The 24,677-nt window shown below is 34.8% G+C and overlaps 6 protein-coding genes across 13 annotated transcripts; 4 read left to right on the top strand and 2 right to left on the bottom strand.

The window, feature by feature from the left end:
* Positions 1–496: 496 nt before the first annotated feature.
* Positions 497–5,043, bottom strand: LOC6629123 (ubiquitin thioesterase otubain-like). 7 transcript variants are annotated; one of them, XM_015173213.3, is made up of 4 exons: positions 4,868–4,989; positions 1,442–1,498; positions 1,090–1,389; positions 497–1,021 (listed from the first exon to the last, which is right to left on the bottom strand). In XM_015173213.3, exons 1-4 carry the CDS (start codon positions 4,871–4,873, stop codon positions 608–610), a joined length of 777 nt encoding a protein of 258 aa, XP_015028699.1. In that variant the 5' UTR covers positions 4,874–4,989; the 3' UTR covers positions 497–607. The 7 variants fall into 7 exon arrangements, with proteins under 7 accessions (XP_015028699.1, XP_002052389.1, XP_070065612.1 ...); XM_002052353.4 differs by lacking the exon at positions 4,868–4,989 and having other exon boundaries at positions 1,442–1,600; XM_070209511.1 differs by lacking the exons at positions 497–1,021; positions 1,090–1,389; positions 1,442–1,498 and adding exons at positions 2,037–3,813; positions 3,871–3,972 and having other exon boundaries at positions 4,868–5,043.
* A 1,334-nt stretch (positions 5,044–6,377) lies between these two features.
* Positions 6,378–9,646, bottom strand: LOC6629125 (phenoloxidase-activating factor 2). The gene is made up of 4 exons (XM_002052355.4): positions 9,492–9,646; positions 7,479–7,810; positions 7,164–7,422; positions 6,378–7,105 (listed from the first exon to the last, which is right to left on the bottom strand). The coding sequence occupies exons 2-4, from the start codon at positions 7,797–7,799 to the stop codon at positions 6,498–6,500; spliced, it is 1,188 nt and encodes a 395-aa protein (XP_002052391.1). The 5' UTR covers positions 7,800–7,810; positions 9,492–9,646; the 3' UTR covers positions 6,378–6,497.
* Positions 9,647–11,096: 1,450 nt separating this feature from the next.
* Hand (heart- and neural crest derivatives-expressed protein) lies at positions 11,097–15,101 on the top strand. Its single transcript, XM_002052356.4, has 4 exons — positions 11,097–11,379; positions 12,484–12,683; positions 12,889–13,032; positions 14,943–15,101. The coding sequence occupies exons 1-4, from the start codon at positions 11,280–11,282 to the stop codon at positions 15,021–15,023; spliced, it is 525 nt and encodes a 174-aa protein (XP_002052392.2). The 5' UTR covers positions 11,097–11,279; the 3' UTR covers positions 15,024–15,101.
* Positions 15,102–16,948: 1,847 nt separating this feature from the next.
* On the top strand, positions 16,949–19,425 carry Usp14 (ubiquitin specific protease 14). Its single transcript, XM_002052357.4, has 7 exons — positions 16,949–17,095; positions 17,155–17,330; positions 17,383–17,487; positions 17,551–17,936; positions 18,425–18,581; positions 18,641–18,706; positions 18,763–19,425. The coding sequence occupies exons 1-7, from the start codon at positions 17,080–17,082 to the stop codon at positions 19,300–19,302; spliced, it is 1,446 nt and encodes a 481-aa protein (XP_002052393.1). The 5' UTR covers positions 16,949–17,079; the 3' UTR covers positions 19,303–19,425.
* A 1,043-nt stretch (positions 19,426–20,468) lies between these two features.
* Positions 20,469–21,644, top strand: REPTOR-BP (REPTOR-binding partner). Of its 2 annotated transcripts, none has more exons than XM_002052358.4 (4): positions 20,469–20,628; positions 21,128–21,209; positions 21,280–21,401; positions 21,465–21,644. In XM_002052358.4, exons 1-4 carry the CDS (start codon positions 20,578–20,580, stop codon positions 21,564–21,566), a joined length of 357 nt encoding a protein of 118 aa, XP_002052394.1. In that variant the 5' UTR covers positions 20,469–20,577; the 3' UTR covers positions 21,567–21,644. The 2 variants fall into 2 exon arrangements, with proteins under 2 accessions (XP_002052394.1, XP_032294046.1); XM_032438155.2 differs by having other exon boundaries at positions 21,280–21,405.
* A 313-nt stretch (positions 21,645–21,957) lies between these two features.
* On the top strand, positions 21,958–23,896 carry l(2)SH0834 (lethal (2) SH0834). Its single transcript, XM_002052359.4, has 2 exons — positions 21,958–22,179; positions 23,383–23,896. The coding sequence occupies exons 1-2, from the start codon at positions 22,035–22,037 to the stop codon at positions 23,868–23,870; spliced, it is 633 nt and encodes a 210-aa protein (XP_002052395.1). The 5' UTR covers positions 21,958–22,034; the 3' UTR covers positions 23,871–23,896.
* The last annotated feature ends 781 nt before the right edge of the window (positions 23,897–24,677 follow it).

The raw sequence follows: 24,677 nt of genomic DNA, 5'->3' as shown, positions 1-24,677 counted from the left end.
TGTTACACACTTTTATGCTACGCAATTTTACCCATTTTTAATGGGTTCAGGGTATACAAATATACATTTTCAACTTTACACGCCTTCATTCACTGCTAAAATTTATGATATATATTAAGTATTGAAATATTACGTTTAAAAGAAGGTTCAAAGGTTACCGCAAAAGGTATACAATATATACATATATGAAGTTGGCAAGTGCATAAATTTGATTATATGAGAAAAAACCTTACCTTTAATTTCTCCTTTACAATTTAGTAATTGGTACCAATGCAATATCCTTTCAATTTTGGGTGCGTATGTTTCCAAAATCAGAACACAGATCCACGGCGATCGGCATTCCTGAAGGCAGGTGGGTGGCTTGCTTTTTTGCTCGTATTATAAACAACAAGGCGACTTCGGTAATCGCGTGGGGCACCTTATCAAGCGTTCCAGTCTGCTTGTAGAAAACTGCACTCATCGTTGACACGATTGTCAAAACCACGAGTAAGAATGCTTCACGGGAAGTAAGGTAATATTATATTTCTTAATTGACTAAAGTCTAAAGCAGTATTATGTACTATATATGTATGCTGACAGTCGTACACATGTTTTTGCATTGTCAACTTCAGTTTGGATACAATATATCATAATGCCCTGGTCTATAGATAAGATAAACTTTTGGCTCTGATCCTTCAGGGAAATCATGCGCTTTCACTTGATCACCTTCACCCCTGTCCAGGTACTCAACACGCACGCCTACTCCCAGCGCTGTGCAGAGTGCGATGATATGTATGTGGTCGGATTCCTTGTACATGGGTTCGACTTCTTGATGACGAAACTCTTCAATGGAAAAGTCACCCTCTATGAAGTGTTGATAAAAGTCTGCGTCTTCCTGCAGTTTGCCTGATGTTATGAGACGCAAATAGACGACAACATAATCGGAATATCCCTGATCGTTAAATACAGTATGCAGTTCGGTTTTAACTTTTCCAGTAGTTTCCGCATCCTTTGGACAAACGCGCCTAATCACATCCATGAACTGGTAAGGAAAAAACAGCATGCAACAAATGACCAAAAATAACTTTGTATAGCACACAATTCACTTACAGTTTCATGAAAATCTTCCAATGTGAAACTGGGAAAGCCAAGTTGTACAAGCTTGTCCTTAGAAGCCTCGGCAAGTTTTTGAAATTCTTGGTAAGCACTGTTGTTGGTGATTAAATACTCTAAATATGAATAAGCAAATGCTCGAAAGAAACAATTTCCATCGGGACGAGTGCGTCGAATAAATTTGTATTTTTTAGAAAGCTCTTGAATCTTATCGGTAAAGATCTCGTCCCCATTATATTCTTCCTGTAAACAAGTCAGCGGCAGTTGCTCACTCACGAGAGGAGTTGTATCGCTGATCTAAAACCATTTGAGTTGTACATTAAACGTTGTTAGACATTGCTGTCCTTACTTCTTTTTCTATTTCTCGCTGCTGTTGTATGATTAATTCGTCGCGGTTGGCGTCATACTGCTCAATAGATTCCATGATTTCCGACCGTAATATTTTCCCAAATATCACAATTGTATTCGTTGTGTGGACATAAAAAAAAACACCATAATGGATTAGTGGGGCCGTTAGAAAGAACCCAAAAAATACTACATAAAAAATACTAAACTATATATTCTAATAGGGAGATTCCATTGGTTGGTAACGCATCTTAGACAGATGTGTGCTAAATTTCACAATTCCATTCCATTCCAGCATTCCGTTTAACAGATGAGCTCTTATTATTCAAGGTATATATATACAATATATATAGCTCTATCAAATATAAGTAGGACGTAGGCGACAAAGTTTTAAAATTTTTGTAGGATACAATAACAAATATTTGTAACATTTGTAACAGCACAAACAGACGCCCACGCAAAAAATGTACTTTCCTAGATAAATAAAACTCTAGATTATAAAGTGGGCAACATTGCCAAAACGAAAATCACACACGATCCTCATTCCGAAAAAAGTTGATAGACTACAGTAACGGCATATCAGATAATAATCAAAGAATTTTAATTATATTTACTGAAAATGTACATGCGTTGCCGCAATTTTTATTTATTCCTACCAAAACAAAATGCATTTATGTGCTTGGTACCGTATCACTTAGTAGGACTTAACATATAATATAATAATTCGAATGGATATGCTATTTTAAATACTGTGCGTATAAAATTGGTTATTATGTTAATGCCGTTTTAGATATACAGCGGAATCATTATTATTATTTATTTTTGTAAATTACCTTTGAATGAAGGTTGTTGGTTGGATGACTCTAGTGTTAAATGATTTTGAAAAGGCATTGGTTGCACCTGAATAAACTCAATTGGAAACGAAATTGGCAATTCATGTAATTTATTGCCAAAAGCTTGTGGGTTGAAATTAAATGATGTGTCGTTATTAGCGACAATTATATTGAATGGAGACTTGGTCTCAAGGAATTTAAAAGGAATAAATGTACTTTCTGCTGTTGATTGCTCCATGGAAGCAAATGTCTTTGAGTCTTCTCTACTTGTATGCTGATTAATTGGTTCCTTAAAAGTTTGATATTGTGATAAATCCGTTTGTTTTGAGGGAATTGGATCTATATTCGTGGGCTGATTTAATGGTTCCCTAAAAGTTTGATATTGCGATAAATCTGTTTGTTTTGAGGGAATTGGCTCTATATTCGTATGCTGATTTATTGGTTCCTTAAAAGTTTGATATTGTGATCTCATTGATAAATCTGCGTGTTTTGAGGCGATTTGTTTATTATGATAGTAATTTTCAGATGAATAAACAGGACGATCGAATGTTTCCTCAGTGTCAGAACTAATTTTCGGCATACCGTGCTCTTCATGGTTTTTATAATATGCGTGCTCATACCTGTATGGCTCTTGGGATTTAATGTAAACTGGCACTTTTCTTTCGACCTCAACGGTAAAGGGGACTGGAATTTTTTTTTCAACGGTTATTGGCACTTTGATTTCAACAGGATATGGAACAGTTTTTAGAACAGGATACGGTTTGGGTACGTGTACAATTTTTTCCATGATTTTTTCAACTACATAAGGCTTAGAAATATGAACTGGCCTTGGAACTCGAACAATCCTTTCAATTACTTTTTCTACAGGCACATGTACAATTTTCTCGACTGTTACGTTGACAATTTTTGGGACTTGAACAACTTTTTCAATAATTTTCTCAATTGGAATATGTACAATTTTTTCAACGGGATACGGTTTTGGTACGGATCTTATAACTTCTTTAATATGGTTATGATGATGATGGTGATGATGATGCTTGATTTTAATTTTAACAGGATCATCGTGTTTTTCTTCCTCAATGTTTTCTGGTCCACCAACTGCTTCTTCACGACTTTCGTAACGCTTAGCAGCTTGATACTGTCCATCTTGGTTGTCCGGCTCGTTTATGTGTTCGTGTATTTCTTCAAAAGTTTCGTAAATCTTTACTTCTTTATCTTCGCTTGTGTGTAGATTGTTCTTAAGCTTTGTTGGTATATTTAAAGATTTATTAAAGTGTGAACGCTTTGCATGCTTGGAAGCTTTTGCTTGACGTTTTTTTTTAGTACGGCTTCTTCTGACTTCATTGTAAGTGCGATTTAAGGGCAAATTCGAATCAAATTTACCGTACTCCTGAAACCCAGCATTAGTATTTAATGTTTTTAGGTTGTTATTCGTCAAATTCCGATGATTTATAATATGTTTTTCCATTAGAAAGGAATTAGCTTTCGTTTCTTCCGCAAGAAAAATTGATAAAATTAAAAATATCGAAGTTACGTAGGAAATCTGAAATATATAAATACTTTTATACACATAAGATTAAATGCTTGTATTAACTCTTACGCATGTTGTCATCTTTTAAAAAAATATTAATTTCAGTTAAAATATTTTTAAACTTTTGATGTTGATGTTTGACGATCTCCAGCAGCAATGAATATCTGAAAGCTTCAATGGAGCATTTATAGTCGAGCCAAACTCACATTTAATAAAAATGTGCACCAACATTTATGCAAGCAATTTTGTTTTTATGTTTTTTATATGTTTTTAAGAGTAAGTCGAAAACACTAGTCAACAATTTTTTCAAGCCTTGGTTTATGTGTATATGAAATAAAACTCTTGTAACTATAGTTAAAAAAAAAACATTTCTACAATGAAATTAATGCAGATATTTTCATTGAAGGTTCATTGAACGCAGGTCTGTAGCCGTTTTGCTTCTATTCAATTTGATAGGTTAAGAACAATAAGCAGATTTACAGCTTCAGTTTATCTTTTTAACTGGATGTCAAGGTATCTGAGTAACAGAAACATAAACGGTGCTCTATTCCGGAACAAACTGCATTTCTAATGCAGTCATCTTGACCCGCTTCTCTTTGTTTTTTTATTATTTACCGTTCTTCGGTAGAGTCCTGTAGTCCTATGTCCTATGATAGTTTTAAACTTTTTATAATAAATTTGTTGAACATGTATTATTTATGATAATATACCACGCTGGGATACCTCATATGTACATAAATACATATTTGATTTTGTAATGCAGTGTAAATTATAAGAAAACACACAATGTAGATCAGCTCAACTCTCTTGAATTCAGGTAAAAAACCAGAAAACATACAGAAATATTTTATACGACTGAAGGCGCCTGATCGCGTGACTTCTGTCTATTTCGATGAGCTGGTAAAAGCATACACATATACGGTATTTATGCATGCACATATGCAGAAGGTATACACCCAGACAAAACAGTTTTAAAAACTAAACTTCCGAGTATACATGTATACATACATATGTATGTATGTATGTACGTACATATGTATATACAAACATAAAATTGTCTACTTACATACATAACTAAATCGAGGGTAGCCTTGAATATTGGTAAGACTGGTGGTGAATCCGTTGAAAATGGATAATAAATATAACAAGAACCCGATCCTTGTTTATTTCTGATCAGACCGAGCTGAGCCGGTCTAGACTAGTTTCCATAGCGTTTCTTATCGATTAAAATGGGACAAGATATCGGTTATCGGAAACAAACTCGTACTGCAAGAGCACAAGCAGAACCTAAGTTAAAAACTATAAATCGCAAAGATTTTAATATTGACGCGTTCATACATATGGACGGTCAAACGCACTTGGCTAGATCAACTCCGCTATTATTCCTGATCAAGAATATATATACCTTTTGGAGTCGGGGAAACCTCGTTCTCCTTGCCACATACAACCATTTATAGGTAAAATTTAAGCAATTATATACAATATACATAGACAGATCATACAAATATTATATGGTACTATAAGATTTAACACGGACAACGTCATCAGGACAAGCCACTTAATAGTCTCATAACAAAAAGTGTAACCCTCGTATACTACACCATATACTCAAATAAAGGTAGTACGCTTGGCTAAATTTGCACTTTCCGGAAGGGCAGTGAAATGAGATTTGAGCTATAATGTCTGTTGAATGCGAGTGCTATAAACTCTCGGCGAGATCATCATTCGGGATATATATCCGACAGTCTACCGACAGTCTATATTCTCTTAAGTATAATTCCCCAAGAGAATAGTTCATGGTCTTCTTACCACATTCCTTTTTTTGTTCAAACTTTTATAAAAGTTTTGTGCACAAGTACGCAAAGGGCAGAATAGGGCATTCATGATCTTATATATGTAAATGCTAATTATAAACAGCATCAAACGGAGATCAAGTTTGTTTAAAAGATAGCGAACAACTTTCATACATCCGTTTTTCGCCAATTTAACACAGTTACGACTGAAATGCCAAAACATACAACTTCTTTGAAGCGCTATTCCCTCCGAGCTTACATTTTTATAAGAGTGTGATACGCCAGCCTTTAAATCTTTGATGCGGAAGGAGTTTCCGAAAAGTGTAAAAACCCTCTCAAATGGAATTGGACTAATTAGCTCTTACGGCTGGGGCTGCGCGTTGATCACCAATCATTCAGTCAGTCAAGATTATACGTTGAACCCATTAAGAATGCGTCATAAGGAAAGCATCTCCAACCCCATAATCAATATATTTTTGATCCGCACCAATAGCCGAGTCGATTTATCCATGTCCGTCTATCGGTCAATCCATCCGTCCGCATGTATGAACATGAACGCAAGAATCTCAGAATCTGTAGGAGCCAAGGATTTGAAGAAGCTGAAATTAGAATTCAGGTCCTCGTAATTCCTGCGCGGTTATACAAGTTTAGCAAATCTGTTGGTTTTCAACAGCATTGCAGCAGCTGTATTTGGTGTTGGTGGGAAAGAGTTCAACGTATCACCTAGTCGGGAACTGCCGACTAGAGCCTCTTACTAAATTAATTAATTTATTAACTAATATATTGAGTTTAGATTCGTATCTGAAAAGAAATTTTTTTTATTTAATTTTTTGTTGCTTATTTTGTCATCGCACAATTTGAAAAACATTTTTAAGTTTGTTATATAAATGTTTCGTATATCGCTTAAGGTGTAAAATATTTCGAGCTTATCTGTCGGCTAGCCAGTTTTTCGTCGATCCATGGTCTTAAAAAGGCAACACTTGCATAAACACCGGGTATATTTTCTTCACCACAACCTATACCCCAAGCAACTATACCAGCGGACTTAAAGCGATTGGGCTGACCTTTAATCGGACACACTAATGGAGACCCACCATCGCCCTTACACGTATCCTTATCCTTTTCTCCTCCTGCACATATAAAACTCTCATGCAATATAAAATGCCTGCCAAGTCGTGTTTCCCGCAAATTAGTTTGGCACTTTGCTCTTCCAACAACAGGTAAATCTATTTTTTTGAGTATTACTTGATATTCCCCATCTTTGCCAAATTTATTTTTCCCCCAACCTGTGGCATAACACCGTTCATATTCGAAATCTTCGCCTAGTGTTGGTAGACAAATCGGTTGAATATTCATTTGAAAATTAAATGGGCTTTCTAAAAATAGCAATGCAACATTATTAAAAAGGGATCCCTTATTGAATTTCTCATGATAAATAATGTCCTTTACATAACGATCTTCATGTGGAATTATTTCGTCTTTGGTTTGCGTATCCCATTCACCTGCTCGAACTAAAATAAATATGGAATTAATAATTATCTATTATGTATTATAATTAAAACCCCATACCAATAAGAGACTTAGCGTCTTTGTTATGAACGCAGTGGGCTGCTGTCAATATCACATCGGGCGCTATTAAAGCGCCGCCACATTCGTATAAGTTGAGTTGAGACTCTTCTCTTAAAATTGCGACCATCCATGGAAATTCGCCAAATTCTGCTTCTTGATTTAATGCTCCAGTTATTTTAAAGCCAACACCATTAGGGTTCTGATATCCGCAACCTCGATTTTGATCAATAGGTCCAACCGGTATTTCTGGCGTATCTCTCTGGATAATTAGTTTGCTTTATAATTTACTCCAACAATAAAAATTCCAAAAATTACCTTGTTGGGAAGGTCACAACAGCGTTCCAAATACTTTGTACAAGGTGATCCAGTATCTATGCGAATGTCAATTATATTTTCTCCACTAGTATTAATGGTGTCGTTGGAGCATAACCATCGAGGAACACATTCCTTTTGTTCCCCACAGGACTCATATTGGGTTCGTTCCTTTATAGTCTCAGTAGATTGTGAAGGTGTTGGAGTCGATTGGGTGGTAGAACCGTCTGTTTTGAAAATATCAGCAATAAGGTCATCCAGTGAGCTATCTTGTCCCAGGCATGTGTATGCCATAAGGCCCAATATAAAAATTTTAATTATCATCTTTCGGTTTCCTAAAATTCAAATATATTTAGGACTTAAGAATGGTTTTATCTCATATATAAAAAAAAGCAAGCATCCAGAAACAATGAGTTTGGAGTCCCTCTCAATATTGCACCTCACGCGAAAATTGTATATACAGAAGATCAAGCCTTACGCTTTTTCTATGAGGAACATTCTCTCTTCCGCTTTGGAGAATCCACGCTTTATAGGTCTCTGGACCCTTCGTAGTCCGTGAAATCGATGTATCGTCATTAAGGAGCTACTAACAAAAAACCGCTTCTCATTAACCTGTAGCAGTCTTCCAATAACAACAGCACGATCGGTCGGGGGAAGTAATGCAACGGATCCACAAAGTTGCTTAATGCGATCTCAAGAAAAACTGTGCGTGCCAGCTGTGGACACCTCTCTCTCTCTGAAGCTGTGCGTAATAGCCTCCTCAGAATCTTTTATGTTATCAATGTCCTTGACATTTTTTAATGACCAGAAAGATCATTAAAATAGGTCTTTTAGCTCGCTGAGTTCATCCGGAATCTGATTTCCACCGATCAGACGATCCATACGGTTGAACACTTGGTTTGGGCTTTATTACGGCGCTAACGAGCTCTGCGGCACCTTGCTTAATATCGCCAAGTGAAGCGACACTCTCAGCGACACTCTCAGCGACACTATCAGTTGTGGAGGAGCCATACTTCGTTCGACACGATGTACTCAATTCTGCCTGCTTTACAAGCACATCATATTTGGCTGTCCAGGGCGACGAACAATCATCGCTGCCGCATATCTCCCCCGGGAAATAATTTAAGGAATGCATCATTCGACTGTTCTTAAGCCTTGGTCCTCATCATCTATGACGGGGTTAGCCAAGCGAAGGGTCCTCTGATCATCTACCATTGATGATTATGACTAAATTTTACATCTGCACGAAATAAGCTTCGAGGAACTGTGTGCATACTGACATATTTTTTCGGCTACACACATGCGTACATGTATGTACATATGTACACACATACAATTAAGTATGTCAAAGCTTGGTGATAGTAAAAGTCGATTACCTATTAACATCCTAGCACAACAAGAGTGATAAGCGGCATATTTATGTATGTATATAGATGTGTATTCAAGCGTGTTAATGTTTACAAATGTATTTTTTTATGAGTGTGCATGTGTACATATGTATGTATGCAAGTATGAGTATGAACCATACATTCTTGAAAAGTACTCTGAATGATTAAACAATCATATTAATATACATATATATGTGTTAATTGTTAATTTACATACATACATATGTACACAATAATTTCGTGTACCGAAACTGCCGCCTCTTCGAAACTTGTGTGTGTATTTATATTTAACAAATCCGGTTTTATTCTCCAAGCACATCTGTATATATGTACATAAGCACGTAGGAATCAGTATATATGTATGTATATACATACGTATATTATTGAAACGAATACACGAATTTGTATATGAACTTTGCTTGTTTATAAACAACGAAACAAGACACATACGTAAATAATATGTATATATGTATTTTGTACATATGCATGTAGGATATGTATGTATGTATATCCAACTAAGTGTGTGTGTGTGTCATTTGTTTTCACGTGCACATACATATAAAAGTTAACGCAAAGATATTATAACGGCTTAATATAAAACAAACTTATATAATTTGTTAATACATACGTTCTAATACCAAATTAGGTTTGTATAAGATTCACAGCTCGATCTGCTTCGCTTAGTGCTAAAAATTGAACTAAACTTTTTTTAGGCTGAGATTAAACTTGAAAGGTGAGCTTTGGTGCTTGAAGTCTCTATGAACCTCATTGAAATTTTGAATCAATACGAGTATTAAGCCTATAGAGATGATATTTCGCTCACGAGCTTTCTCTCTGTACATGTAGTTCAGATTACCGGGAAAGAGCGTGAATTCAAATCAAAATTTCTAATTGCTTTACTAAGCTTTAGAGTCCTGCGTTTTTGCCCAAAAAATGTACAATTAGATTACAGATAGATATTAAATATAAGATGACTGTTAGGTATTTATATTATTGATTTGAGTATCAATATAAGAATAGGGTTTATTGCGTATACAAATTAATAATTCACTTTGGTTTTGCAGGAATATTACCTACTGTTGATCTGCGATAGCGAATAATACTACGTAGGACCGGTTACGGAACGAGATATTTACTGCCTCAGTCACCAGTGTGGACTTGCGCCTTAAGTGAGGTTGACTTCTCCTCTTATAAATAATAATTATGGTATTTTTGTTAAAAATTGATGTAAAATTGAACCCTCAAATATTCTATAAATGCTCGCCGCGACTATAATGGCACAATTCATTCTGTTAATGATCGAAGACCAATCGATATAATGTTCACTCTGGAACCAGGCTGGTAGGAACAATTTAGAGTGAGAATTTAAATTTAATATGTTTATCAAAAATGTATGCTGAATTTTTAATTTTTTATCGTCTTGCGCCAAATTTAAGAACTTAATAAATATTGCTTAAGATTTTAAAAAATATATGTCATATTTTGCGATTGACGGAAAAAATTTAGTTAGACGTGTTTCACATTTTTCGTAAAAACCCCCTAGTGCGGGGAAAAGTTTTAGGTTTCGTTCGATCAGCTTCAAATTTATTTTCAAAGCACCGCATAAAAACTAAAAGAACAAGTGTTACAGCGATTTTGTAAATTCCACCCGCAACAGTGGGAAATTAGTGGAAAACTTGCATGGAAATTTTTTTGTAAACCATCCTTTTCATAGATCGTTGGTAAAAATTATTTAAATGCTTTTTACGATATTCACCGCTCTTAGATGGAAATATGGGTCCAAGTTTTTGTACTTTATTCGATAGGCTTGAAAAATATTTTAAAATAGAAGGTGGAGGTTAAGAACGTACGGGCAGAATTCAATTTTTCACGGTCGAAAACAAGAAAAAAGTGATATCTTAAATGTTTAGTAGAAACCCGCAAGTACTATATAATATGATTTTTAGTAACGATATTTTCAAAATTAACACATTCAAGATATCTATGTTTCCTTATGTCTTATTGAATGTGTCTTTTTTAACATACAATACTATATTATAATGTAACTTTTATGAAGTTCGTAATACTTTTCAGCAGCGAAATTAATGCTAGAATCATTTTGCATCTATAACTGAATTCTATTTAAGGGTCAAATGATAAATTCACCATAGCTGAGTATTGGTTGAGGCGCTAAACGTTTGTGATTGGTTCAAATTGGAGGGTGTGTTCAGTGTGTTGGTCTGGTTAATATTCATGTAGTATGCAACAGTCTCTGTTCGGGAAATATTCTTCAAATATATTTAGTTATTTCTGTGCCGGTAATGAGCTAATTTCTCAAGTATGCAAAGTTCCTTAACTTAAGTAAATAATAGCAGTTTTTTTATTGATAAATAAATAAATGCAACACCTATGAGGTTTCTGTTCTTGAAAGAGTGAAATGTCGAAATACGTAAGTCCGGTATGTCGGGATTCTCCTTCGTTTTTTTACAACGGTGATTATAATAACTCGCCCATTTCGGACTTAAATGTTTTTGATTGTGAGTATTTCATTTAAAAATTCAATAGTAAACGATTTACTCAACATATAATACTGCTTGTAATCAACGTTTGGCCAAAACCTTAAAAGCTGTATTCATAAACCCTTTAAAAGTGAATGAAATATATTTATTCTTGATCAGTGCGAAGTTCTGAGTCTGGCCATATCAGTCCGTCTGTTCTCGTAGGAAGAGCTTTTGTACATATCTCCCTTAATTTCGATGAAAATAGTTTTTTAGACTTAATTTCGATAAAAATAGATTTTTAGACATATTTTCTAAGGCACAACTTAAAAATTGTAAGAGCTAGATTTCCATAATGTATAACAAAGTATGTATATGCATATATAAAGTGGGAAGACACAATTTTTTGAAAGGTTGCTGGGCGAAGGGTTTAGAATACTTCCTAGTTAGGCAATCCCGACTAGAGCCCAGTTCCTATTACCTTATGTCCATCCGTTGAAAAACGGTTCATTCTTGTTTATCATTCGGGCGTAAAAAAAAAATAAATATTCAACAAATCTCCTTGAGTTTCTTTTATGTACCTTCACTCATCCATTCTTGCGGCGCTGTATAAAAAACCCGCACACTTTTTTTGTTTATAAGAAAGAGATACTTAGTCGAGTGTTGCCGACTGTATCCCATTCGTAAGTACTATATATTTTTATACATGTACACAAAAGAAATCATACACGTGCATGCTTGGACAGCTGCCACAAACTGCGCGCAAGTTTTCTGATTATCAATTTCAAAACCAAAATCAATTATCAAATTGAACTGTTCTGGGCTTCAACGAAGTACTATTTATATTTCTGAAATAGCTATTTATAGCCTGTACCAATTGAATAGTTGTAAAATAGTTTTCTTCAAAACTAAAGGTTAAATTATCCAACCTCATAAAATATATATATTCTTGGTCAGCAGACTAAAGCCGAACGCGTTGAGCTCAGAGATTCCACCCGATTCTATGAAATCGAAAACTATTGTCAGATTCGATTTCAAAGTATAGTGACATTGAAACCGCAAATTTGGTATATATCTAAAATGTGTTGTATATAACATATATAGTTATTATAAATATATTTGTTTTGTTTTTTATAATTTTAGATTCTAACATAAACAGTGCCGGCGAAATATATTCTTCCACCAATCAGATAAGTTTCAATCCACATCCAACGGTTCGAACTATTAAAAAGAGAAACACAGCTAACAAAAAGGAAAGAAGGAGAACACAAAGTATAAATAATGCATTTTCATGCCTGCGCGAAAGAATACCAAATGTTCCTTCAGACACAAAGTTATCCAAGGTAAATATTTTATCAAATCAATCAATAAAATTCCATGATCGTTTAACGCTTACGAACAAGGATAGAAATCATATTTAAGAGCTACTTGAAATTTTCACATTCAGGCCGTGAATTTTCTTCAAGATTATAAATTCCAACCATTAGAGGGCTAACATAAATATTGTTTATAAAATTAAACTATTTATATTTAAACACACATTTGCAGATAAAAACTTTAAAGTTGGCAATATTGTATATAAACTACTTAGTGGGCGTCTTGGACGGTGAGCAAGATCCTAAAAGCGGATTTCAGGCTGAACTTAAGCTTCCGAACCGTAAGGGCTATCTTGACAGAAAACAAGCGATTGAGGTATGTATATTAGTAATTGTTAAGTTGCCAATGTTTTTTTTTTAATCTATAGCCAAGAATCAAAGTCAAATTTGGCTTTTCACAACAACACGATACAAGGCGTTATAAAATTATTTTTGTTATAAGGTGCTTGGCTGTGGCTCAGAACTATTTCTTTGCCCCGCTTAGATCAATAACGAATGAACAATTGGGTTAGATAAAGAACAATATGCGACAAGTGCAAGAGAGGATTGCCAACCTTGATTACAACAAACAACTGTTTCACTAAACAAGGTGTACGACATCTTTTTATGTTTGCATGAATGTTTGCTCTTGCTTAACACATGGCGACTTCTGCAGAATCCAACCTACTCCCCCCTTAAGGGGCGTTGCCAAACCGCAACACGTCAGCTTTAAAAATTCATTTTTTAAATTTTGTGAACAATTATGACGGACAATTAATTTTTATCAATTTTTCTAAAATGGTATTGGATATCGGAAAAAAAGAATAAGAGAGTTAATGATATATATGTATATAGACAGATAAATTTTATCGTCCTATTATTCAAGAATATAGATACTTTCTTAGATCAAAGATGCTTCCTTCTGCTTGTTCTCACAAATTTTCATTGGGTTGAGTATACAAAAAAAAAGAAAGAACAGCTTTCTACGCCATGTGGAAGATTAAATACTCTTTAATACATATGAGTCACGATTTGACAGACATGGGCAGAGGTTTGTGAAACTAGTAATTGCGGAGTTTGGGGAAAATTTCTCTGGCTCAACTCATTTTTTAACCTACTTTCCCGAGAGCTCTTCGATAAAAAATTCCAGTTTTTCGTATTAAAGAGTTTAGTGAAGTTTCTAGGTACCAGTTTTTTTTTTTTTTTTAAATATAATATATTTTGAAAAATAAAATAATTATAACAAAAGTACTAATTTTCAACCGATTAGAAATTTATATGTACTCCTTTTACAAGATGTATCATAATACCTTCTGCAAGGGTATACAAATTCATTCGGTCCAGAGTTCCGTATTTCCGCCCCTTTTTTGTTTGGAGTTTGTACAGACGTCTGTTCGTAAACATAACCACATGGCCCAATTACAAGTATACACAGCATAAATAAATGTTCTTGACTGGGGTGGGTTGGTGTTACATGATTCCTCGATTAAATTGTCAAGTGCTTGCGATACTTGTAATTACATTAGTGAATAAATAGATACATATATTGAATACAAAATTGTAGATATTAAACGTCATGGTTTTATTATGCTATAATATTTATTGCTGTAATGTGGGGTTACCACTTAAATACTTGAATTTCGAAATATCTTAATGATATAATGCAATCGTGCGCATATAAGACTTCATTTATGCATGTATACATTTCAAACCAAACAAATGTGTGCTTTCGATTTAAGATCAGTTTCAATTTAAATATGTATTGTAGTTGATTTGCACTGCTTTTACATGTTCTGAGTTCTTAGCTTAATTATTCCCTGAACCCATTAAAAATGGGTAAAAGGGGTATGATATATATTTGGGCAAATATATTTAATAGGCAGGAGAAAGCATATCTGACCCGTTTTGGCAGGTAGGTCCACCTAGTGCCCGCGCAGTACGACCTATGCTTCCGATAATCGATAACCTGCTTCGTTTCAAAGTAATCAATAAAAATCGATATTAAGAATCCTATTTTTGAGAAAATCTCTAAGGGTTTTAGAGCTAGAGTCATCAAAATTGACATATAGCTTCTAGAATAGTATCTTTCGTTTATATAATATTTATGATTGAAAATTAGCGTACCTATTTATTATATTCAAACTAGAACCCTTTTGAGCGTTTAAACTTTGATTGAAAATGTCAATAACCTCTTAAATCAAAGAAAGGACACTTTAAAGTTATGAAACATTATTTTTAATTTTACAGAATAATTACATATCAACAAAGGGTCGTACAGGATGGCCGCAAGACGTATGGGCATCAGAGCTGGTTCCTGAACATACATAATTAAAAAGTATCTATGTTATATAAAGTAGAAATAACCCATCTCTTAAATTAAAATATTTATAATAAATATTCAAAAATCTATAAACATCGTATTTTTATTTCGCGATTTCCATTTCTAAGTTATGATTGCATTTTGTGTATATACTACTTGACACAGTTCGACGGAACGCTTGACGTTACTGGATTTAGATTTGCGAAAATATGATTAAGTATTTTATTATATATTCCTAGATGTTCACGAGTGGATGACCTGATTAATCGATACTTTTTAAAATATACCTATCTTGTCGCACATTACCACCACATAAGCATGGCTTATCGCCTCGACTCGCGCACACCATTTTAGGCGTCGCCCAAGTATAGTTAGGTACTCCAACACCCACCGCTGCCACACACGGTTTTGAAATAGCTATGTGTCACTACTTTCTTGTAGCGCATCTATTAGAGAAAGTTTATGATTACATTTCTGTAGAATTTTTGATGCGAGTTAGCCTCATGAGTGCTTGCAAAAATGGTTGCAAGCCCAGAGAGAAGACAGCTTCCTTACAGCCCAGAGATATATGTAGCATATTTGCAGAGTGTTCCTGGTTCTCAATTATTGCTCATTGTGCACTTGTGTGCATCTTATTCTCACTGCAAAGCTTTTTTGAGAGAGACATTTGGGAACCACGGTGCCATCAAACGCAAGGTGCGCATGGGACAGTTTGTCGCGGATATATAAGTAAGAAACTGACGCAATCTCAATCGAAGAATTTCTGGAAAAGCATAGAACTACGGCATTTCAGACCCGACTGTTGAGTACAACTACAACATGCGCTTTTAGACCAGTTCAGAGGCTATCGGACGGAGCACAATATCAATCAACAGTTATTGAAACAGGCGCAACAATAAAGACAATATAGATGCACTTAAATTTCCCTCAGGCCTTACTATGACCAGGCTTAAAACGCAGCCTGCCCGCTGCCGCTTTCCTCCTGGTCCAACATCCTCCATCCTGTCACCCACGAGATTGGCTAAGTTTCGGACCAATGTACTGCTCTGTCCAGGATAATATTGCTGTTGTCCTCAAATGCATATGCTAGTTTTATACAAATTTTCTGAATTATTTGCACCTTTTTTTAACCAAATTATAGAAAATTATATGATTTTTTGCTCTCGTCGCATTGCAGCAGCTTCTGGAAATGGCTTTTTATAATGTTCCGAATCCATGATTCGTTTTGACATTTGCATAATATCAAAATTTGTCGAGAAATATCAGAATATAATTTTTATCGTCATATGTTGCTAGTGGACAACAATAACCCTTTTCTACAAAAAGCTTTAATGTGACTATTTATTACGAGTGCCGAACACGGCGTTCTTTATTCTCTTGTCCATTTTGAAAACCCTGAGAGATGTTCCTATCCCATACTGTTTCAAACAATAATTAGCCCATAATTTTTAGTACATTCATTCACCCAAATATAAACATACTTTTATAAAAACTGAAAGCCATGCTAATAGGAATGATGACAATATAGGTTTCTCCTTTTATTCAATAAATGTCTTTTTTTAGAAGGAAAATAAAATATTTCAACTGGCTGTCTTAGAGTTTCGACTGCGAAAGCTGGTACGAAAATATCGTCGACTTTCAAGGTGTGCGGAAAATATCCCAGATGGCAGAGTAGATGATGCAATATGTGGATGGACCGATAGAATGATACAAATTTGAATTACAAGTGATCCTTATTGTTAATGTGAAAAATGAATATATTTTATTTTTTGAGGCAAAAAAAGTGAAAATAAAAAATTGAACCGAGTGGAAGCTTTTGAAATTCCTAGCAATATTTGATTGAGTTAAATCAATTTTAATATTTTTAAATAAGTCAGTTGTCTTTGTGAACATCAGTTTCATTTCATTTGTTCCCCGAAAATGTACTCTGTGTAAATTGATATATAACTTGCGATATATCGATATTTAATAAACAGTTTCAGTGACAACGCTAATCTACCATCTCCATTCCACCTTCACTTGCATGACTTTGAAATTCTAAAATTTTTTGTTTGTAGTTTCAAAATGCCGTCTTTTAAAGGTACGTCATTAAAATATTAATATCTTTTGTTGTTGCACAGATTCTTATTGTCTATACAGTGAAAGTCAAATGGGGCCGTGAGCTGTATCCAGATATTGATGTCAATACTGATGAAGAGCCCATACTATTTAAAGCTCAACTTTTTGCGCTGACGGGGGTTCAACCGGAACGTCAAAAAATAATGTGCAAAGGTGGAATACTTAAGGATGATGAATGGAATTTGCAATTAAAAGATGTAAGCTGTTGCGCCTATTTAAGCATTGTGGATGACAGTTCTTATTTTAAAGGGAGCTGTAGTCCTGTTATTGGGTTCGAAGGACAAAGTTCCAGAAGTTCCCCAAACACCAATTAAATTTATTGAAGATATGAACGACGCTGAAGCGGCGACTGCGGTAACATCATTTGCCAATGCCAATTTGAGTAAGAGTTTTTAATTATCGACATGCAATTTTTAGATGCGTCTTCCGGCCGGTTTGACCAACCTCGGAAATACATGTTATATGAATGCGACTGTTCAATGTTTAAGAGCGGTGCCTGAACTACGCAAGGCCTTGGAAAAATTTCAACCCGATGGCTCTGACGCCAGTTCATATGCTTTTACTATTTCATCGGCTATGAAAATAGTGTTTGCCCAAATGGAGAAGGGCACAACAATTACGCCAATTGTTCTATTGCAAGCCTTACACCGAGCGTCGCCGCAATTTGCCCAGACTGGTGAAAATGGAACCTATAGGCAGCAAGATGCTAATGAATGTTGGTCGGAGATACTGAAAATGTTGCAGCAAAAACTTAAACCCATAAACCAAGAGTCTGTTGAAGTTAATGAAAAAAAGAAACATAAGTAAGTTACCGCTGAAAAGATTTAAAATCCAAATTTCTTGGTCATTACAGACCACTCTTTTTATGCTCTTATAGAGTGTGTTCTAAATTTATCATAAAAAATTGAACCCATTGAAAGAACTTTCCGACCCCACAAAGTCTATATATATTCTATATTAACATCAACGGGCCTGAAGACGGGCCTATGCAAAGTCTCCAGACTGCGAGACTAGTTGAAACAGACAGACGGACATGGCTAGATCAACTCGGCTATTGATGCTGATCAAGAATATATATGTAGTCTATGGGATGGGGAATGCTTCCTTTTGACTGTTACATTTGCAAAAAGCATTATGCCCTTTAAGTAGCAAATATTGATGTTTTAGTTTTTATGTTATTGGTTGCCGATTGAATATTATTTTGTTTCTAGAGGAAAACCATTTTCTTTCATATAGCTTAATTACTTTTTGTAATCGTCAATTTTTTTTTAAATATTTGTTTTTTACGAAGCTCATTTATTGAGCAATTTTTTGGAGGAACTTTTGAAGTCCAAATGACTGCAGATGAGGCCCCTGATGAGCCTGCGACAGTTTCCACAGAAAATTTTTTGCAGCTCAGTTGCTTTATTTCTATGGAAGTGAAGTATATGCAAAGCGGCCTAAAATCGGTAACTATTTTATAATATACAAATAGCTTTAAGATCTATATTTTTTGTTTATCTAATAGAAAATGAAAGAGCAATTGGTTAAGAATTCGGCCACGCTAGGTCGGGACGCACATTACACAAGAACTGTAAGGCCATAAATGTCAAAATTGACAATAATTAAATAATCTTTAACATTTTATAGTATTTGGTGAGTCGGCTTCCAGCATATCTTACTGTTCAGTTTGTCAGATTTCAATATAAAGGAAAGGAAGGCATAAATGCTAAGGTCTTGAAAGACATTAAATTTCCAATTGACTTTGATGCCTTTGAGTTGTGCACACCTGATTTGCAAAATAAGTTGTGCCCGATGCGATCCAAATTTAAAGACCATGAAGACAAAAAAGTGAATGTCGTGTCGCAGATAAATAAAACCGCAAAATCGCCGGATGTCGACGAAGAAAACGATGAAAACAAATATGAACAATTCTGGTTTGACGACGATTTGGGCAGCAACAACTCTGGCTATTATACACTAAAAGCAGTCTTAACTCATAAAGGTCGCTCAAGTTCATCTGGCCATTATGTGGCCTGGGTACGTTCAAATGCCGATGTTTGGTATAAGTTCGACGATGACGATGTAACATCTGTTACCACCGATGAAATTTTACGACTTTCCGGCGGTGGTGACTGGCATTGCGCTTATGTTTTGTTGTACGGACCTAAACGTTTAGAGAAGTGCTAGTATGCTGTATATTTTTTCTATTCAGGTTTGCAAACTGATTGTTAATCCATTTTATAAATCTATATGATTAAAGAAAAAGTATATGGTAGCATAAAAATATATGCAACGTTTTGGAACATGCAAGTTTTTGGGTATTACTGCAAAGGAACCTGCAACATAAATAATATTTAAGAAAGAAAGGCTTGAATCAATCGTTCCTATGAAAACTATATGATATAGTTGTCCGAAGATCATAAGTGCTGAGTATGATTGAAATATGTCCCATAAGCAACATTTTTCAAACAATAACATGATTTTCGAGCGAGTCGAGTGCATAATTCTTAGACTACGCCTCTTCAGTGGGCTGAAAAGACGCTTAGTTCATCTATTTGAGCAACCAGCGTGCCCTGGGAGCAAGTGGCAAAGATGGAGTAAGCCAAGCAGACTGGGAAAAATGATATAGTTTCATAATGAAATTTCGACTGGGTAAGAGACGGCGTAAACGTAACGAGCGACCGGTATCACGGCAGATGTGCTGCCCGCTTGAAGACGTCTCTCGTAGTCTTCACGACCTAAAAGTGGTTCACATCCGTCAATGCAATAACTGAGAGTCCCCGACTATAATCGGCGGTCAGGAATTCGATGCTGACCATGTTTCTCCAGACTTGCTGAAAACTCTTGCAGCTGAATATCAGGAACTGTTATCGCAATACCGAATACCATCTTTGATAAGCCAAACAATATGGCTCTGCAGTGAGGCAAAACTAATTTGATTGTTTTGGAGGCAAAACAGACATGAGATAAGGAAAAAAAACCAATTAATCGAGAAAGTCACAGACCATCGCTAACCAATTTTTCTAAATTATATTTATATTTGATTTCAACTAATCTTTTTATCATGCGAAAATGCACAGTCACGCTTTGGAACTTGTGACGCCGATAGATGCGCATCTCTTAAATCTATCGATGCCTTTCTACTGCACTGCCTATCTTCAGTTGGCAATTTTTGAATAATTATTTTTTTTTTAAATTATTTATTGCAGTTTGTTATACATTTTACAAAAATATTGTAAATTTAAATAGTAATCCGAAAAATTTGCTTGAAGTAATAAAATCGATAAGCTTCTGAAATTGTAATCAGGAATAGCCTTACTATTATTTAAGAACGTGATTATTTATAATCGATAGAAATGCTAAATAAACATTGAGAAATCGATGCATCTTTATTAATTCATTTAAAGTACAGACCAAAACAAAAGAAAAACGTTTTAAAATTGTTAATATATTGTTAATATAATGGATTGTGATAGTATTCAAATGGCTATGACGGAAGAACATCAACTTACAGTATGTATTTAACTCCTCAAAGATGTAAAAACCTATTGCGCAGTATATTTTTGTTTACCCTTAATTACATACATACACACACATACATATCTATGCATGTTTGTGTATGCCATACATATCTATGCATGTTTGTGTATGCCGTAAACTAGGAAGCTGACATTTTTACTGTGTTGTATGAAAATATGTTGTTTACCATTTGATGAATTCATCCCTCCTTGGTAAAATGGTTGTTAAAGATTTCTTAGGTGAAGTTGACGGTTCAAATTAATATTCAAGGGTATTCAAAAAAAAGCAACAAAGACGCGTTTCACACATATCGCAGAGTCTAAGAATCAAAGTTCTTTGTGAAAATTAATTTGAGACTAAAGTTGATGAAGATAATTTCTTATAATATAAGCCAGCCATGAATATACTTAAATATACGTTCTTGTTTCATGATGAAGCGAAAATATGTGTGTCAAAATGACTGTTTATATAATTTAATTATTATTTATTTTAGGAACGCAAGGAGTGTGGACGCAGGGGACGAAAGCCTGGCCGAAAAACATCGTCTGAAAAAATTGACATAAAAGCTAAATTGGGTAAAATTTTAGTTTAAAAAGTATTTCGAATGTGTTTTCTTATATTCAAAAACTTTTTTCCTTTGTTTAGAGCGAAGCAGACAAAGTGCAAGGGAATGCCGCGCCCGCAAAAAGCTTCGTTATCAATACCTTGAAGAGCTAGTTGCAGATCGTGAAAAGGCAGTTATTGCATTGCGCGCTGAACTGGAGCGAGTTGGTTAATATAATCTTATTTGCTTTAGAGCGTGATATTAATCGTTACCTTTTTGATTACAGTACATGCAATGGGGTAGACAATTGGACGAAAAGACAAGCCCCAGTGAAGTGAATCAGTTGCTTAAAGATATTGGTATTCTTAAACAGGAAATATTTGCTTAAATTAAGGAAAGTGGCTGCAAATGTTCATGCTATAATTTTAATTACTCTTTTTTATAAATATATATTATAATAAATTAATATTTATTTTATTGGGCGAGTGAGTGTGGAGAATATGAGTGAAGGATTAGGAGGCATATATGGAAATGAACCAATTTGTGGCAATTTCTATCAAAGGAGCAATTATTTCTTTTTTTCCACATAAACAACCCAGGCATATCTTGTGACTAAGCATTTGCCGCGCCAAAATCTTTTCATTTATTTCAACATCTCTGAGAGATGTTCCTATTCCTAAATGTTCCACACATTATTTAGCTGATATTCAATAAATCGTGACTCAGGAATGGTTGCTGTTGCTTTCGATATGTACATCACTATCGACTATCGACGGTCATACATTTTCTCATCTTCAGTGAACAAAATCGTTTAAGAGAGCTCTCAAATATTTTGGCGTAATTGAATTAAACTTAAATGGACTCAGCAGTGGGACAGGCTCCAGAATCAACAGCGGAAGACTTGCGACGCGAAGCCCGTCGTAAGAAAATATTGCAAACTGCCAAGGCCCGGCTAGATAAATTAAATGGTCTAGCCAGAGCAGCTGAAGTTAATTATGTTGGTAAGCACTGGCAACATAACAACTGCTCGAAATGTTCATATATTAGGTGTATTACATTATAAGACCAATTATCCCCCATACCCAATAACACACTGACATATTTATTTGAGTTTACAAAAAATCTATACATTCTGAGTGGTACCCTTTGAAAAATGTACTTTGTACAACAAGTTCAGATTCCTAATTCAGCAACATAATATCCGTATGTTTCTTTGTATATGATGCATAACATACTAGTCACATGTTTATGTTATGTTAAATGGAAATATAATCCTTAAGGTACAAATTTGACGTGACAATTAGTGCATGTTTTTTACGACAATAATTTCTCAATCTTTGAACTAATTAAACGTGTTCGAGGTTCGTTAAGAATATTGCCTGATGGGTAATTTATTTTTGGGTATGTAATAGAGAGAAGTATGCATTCCGGCTCCATAAAGTGTGTATAATCTTGGTCAGCATTAATAGTCATGTCGATATATGTAGGTAGGGCAAACCAGGTTAAGGTCAAGTTATCGATAACCACCAGGAGAAGTTATCGATAATATCCAGTAAGACCTACGCTCAAAATTTTAAGTCTAACTCTTATATATATTGAGCTGTTGTTACTGAGTTAAATTATATATAACTTATAAGGTCTGAAATGCTCCGTTCTACCTACATATACCTATTACATATGCCATTTTTATCGATTTGCAATGGATACAGGGTGTACAAAGTTGTGGTCCACTATTAAGTGGAATTGGAAAGGTTTATAATGGTTTTTTGTGCGCATAACAGGCGGAAGGAGCAATGGCCTAGCTATGTCTGCATATCCGTATGTAACAACGCTTCCATCTCAGAGACTATAAGAACTAGGGCATGTTCTATTTTGGACAAAAACAATTGGACAACGAAGCTGGAATATATACTGGAGCTGCTCCTCTCCTAGTCGGGTGGTTAAACGACTCTGAATGGGCCGCGAAAATGGACGAGGGACTATGAGAGGGTTGCTACTAATTTATGCTGTTTAATTGCACGTTGAACCGTTCTGAAGTTTCTATTAGTTAACGAAAATCTTTCCACTAAGACCGAAACTCTTCCGACCAAAGCACTTTACCAAAAATAAGTTATTTGCTATTCAGATGTTAAAGCGCTAAGAACAACCTTAACATATATTAAAATGTAATAATAATAAAATATTCCTCGTTAATTGTATTACAGATTCTCCAGCAACCGAAGAATTGGATTACTCAGATCCTGAAGTAGAGCCAAGCGTTCCTTTCATAAATACATTTGCCCAACAAGATAGAATTTTCTATTCAACAACGAACTTTTCTACGTGTAACGCGGATGTCCCAAATAAATTTGTAACAGGCAGGGTCCATATTTTTATAGCTTCAATTTTAGGATATATTTTGTCACATTATGTTAAAAATTCTCTATTTGTTCCAGTTTTCTTATGTATATTAATTGAAATATTTTATCTGAAAGGGCATCAGAGCCCACAAAATAACATTCTTGCCTTAATATTACCTGTTGCACTTTTGTTCACAGGTGCTTTTGTAGGTAATAAAATCAAGCAAATTAACCGTCTTCTCTCCATATTACAATCTCTGATTATTAATCTAGCAGTAAATATATTCTGTATATGCTTAAGTAGTTTCTTATTCAAATTAAATAGTGTAAGTCATGTTGCTGATATAAAATAAAAAATGTTCAATTGTTATATAATTTATTTGCAGCCTATTATTATGGGTTCTGCTATATTTTAAAAGCAAATATTCCTACTTTATCCCATAACCAGCAAACGGCGCGTAAAATCTGTGCATCGCACATTTTACAGTCTACAGCCCTAGCTCTATACTCTGGTTAATACTGAAAGGCATTCGCCAGCACGTGCAAAGCTAGGAAAAAGATTGGGAAGTCGGGTAAAACGGATGTAAAAGTAGCTATTAAACCCACAGACTTGATATATACTGTGATTTTGCTGACAAATTGCAGATGTGATATGATACAAAATTATTAAAAAATTATATTTCGCAAGGTCACTATTTTGAAATCATTGCTTTGAAGTTATAATCTAAGTCTCCATTTTATTAATGATGATGACTTCGACTGATTCAAACGGTATTTACATTGTCAAACAGGGTCGCGAACCAACAAAGTTAGTCGCCGGTTCGAATCACGAATCAAACCAATGCTTTATTTGACGGTACGGTTTGGTTGCCCAGCTTTCCAGCTCTGTAGACCTAATTTTGGTTCAAGCATTCGTTCTTGTCTTTTTCACAAAAGAAAGGCTCAATCATTTTAACAGATTGGTGGTCAATTCATTTTTATGAGAAGACGGAAGAGACATTTTTTTACTTATTTATTTTTTATTTACAATTATTTAGCAAAGAAATGTGAGATCTGAAATATTTGTTTTTCAAAATTCGAAATATGTCGCAAATAGTCGCAATACTACTTCCTAACGTACTGACTTGACGAAATCTCCCAACATGTCTATAAGAGCTGTA

Source organism: Drosophila virilis, chromosome 4 (assembly GCF_030788295.1).
Source record: "Drosophila virilis strain 15010-1051.87 chromosome 4, Dvir_AGI_RSII-ME, whole genome shotgun sequence".
Classification (NCBI taxonomy): domain Eukaryota; kingdom Metazoa; phylum Arthropoda; class Insecta; order Diptera; family Drosophilidae; genus Drosophila; species Drosophila virilis.
The sequence above is the reverse complement of the archived record's forward strand: the minus strand, read 5'-3'. Positions and strand labels throughout refer to the sequence as shown.

Excerpts from the sequence above, each read along its gene's own strand:
- LOC6629125 (XM_002052355.4), bottom strand. The coding sequence starts at position 7,799 with ATGATAATTAAAATTTTTATATTGGGCCTTATGGCATACACATGCCTG. Across the intron at positions 7,423-7,478 it reads GTTGTGACCTTCCCAACAAG|AGAGATACGCCAGAAATACC; the intron begins GTAATTTTTGGA and ends CTAATTATCCAG. Across the intron at positions 7,106-7,163 it reads AGACGCTAAGTCTCTTATTG|TTCGAGCAGGTGAATGGGAT; the intron begins GTATGGGGTTTT and ends TATTTATTTTAG.
- Hand (XM_002052356.4), top strand. The coding sequence starts at position 11,280 with ATGTCGAAATACGTAAGTCCGGTATGTCGGGATTCTCCTTCGTTTTTT. Across the intron at positions 12,684-12,888 it reads CAGACACAAAGTTATCCAAG|ATAAAAACTTTAAAGTTGGC; the intron begins GTAAATATTTTA and ends ACACATTTGCAG. Across the intron at positions 13,033-14,942 it reads ACAGAAAACAAGCGATTGAG|AATAATTACATATCAACAAA; the intron begins GTATGTATATTA and ends TTAATTTTACAG.
- Usp14 (XM_002052357.4), top strand. Across the intron at positions 17,331-17,382 it reads GGAATTTGCAATTAAAAGAT|GGAGCTGTAGTCCTGTTATT; the intron begins GTAAGCTGTTGC and ends CTTATTTTAAAG. Across the intron at positions 17,937-18,424 it reads AATGAAAAAAAGAAACATAA|CTCATTTATTGAGCAATTTT; the intron begins GTAAGTTACCGC and ends TTTTTTACGAAG.
- REPTOR-BP (XM_002052358.4), top strand. The coding sequence starts at position 20,578 with ATGGATTGTGATAGTATTCAAATGGCTATGACGGAAGAACATCAACTT. Across the intron at positions 20,629-21,127 it reads CGGAAGAACATCAACTTACA|GAACGCAAGGAGTGTGGACG; the intron begins GTATGTATTTAA and ends TATTTATTTTAG. Across the intron at positions 21,402-21,464 it reads TGCGCGCTGAACTGGAGCGA|TACATGCAATGGGGTAGACA; the intron begins GTTGGTTAATAT and ends TTTTGATTACAG.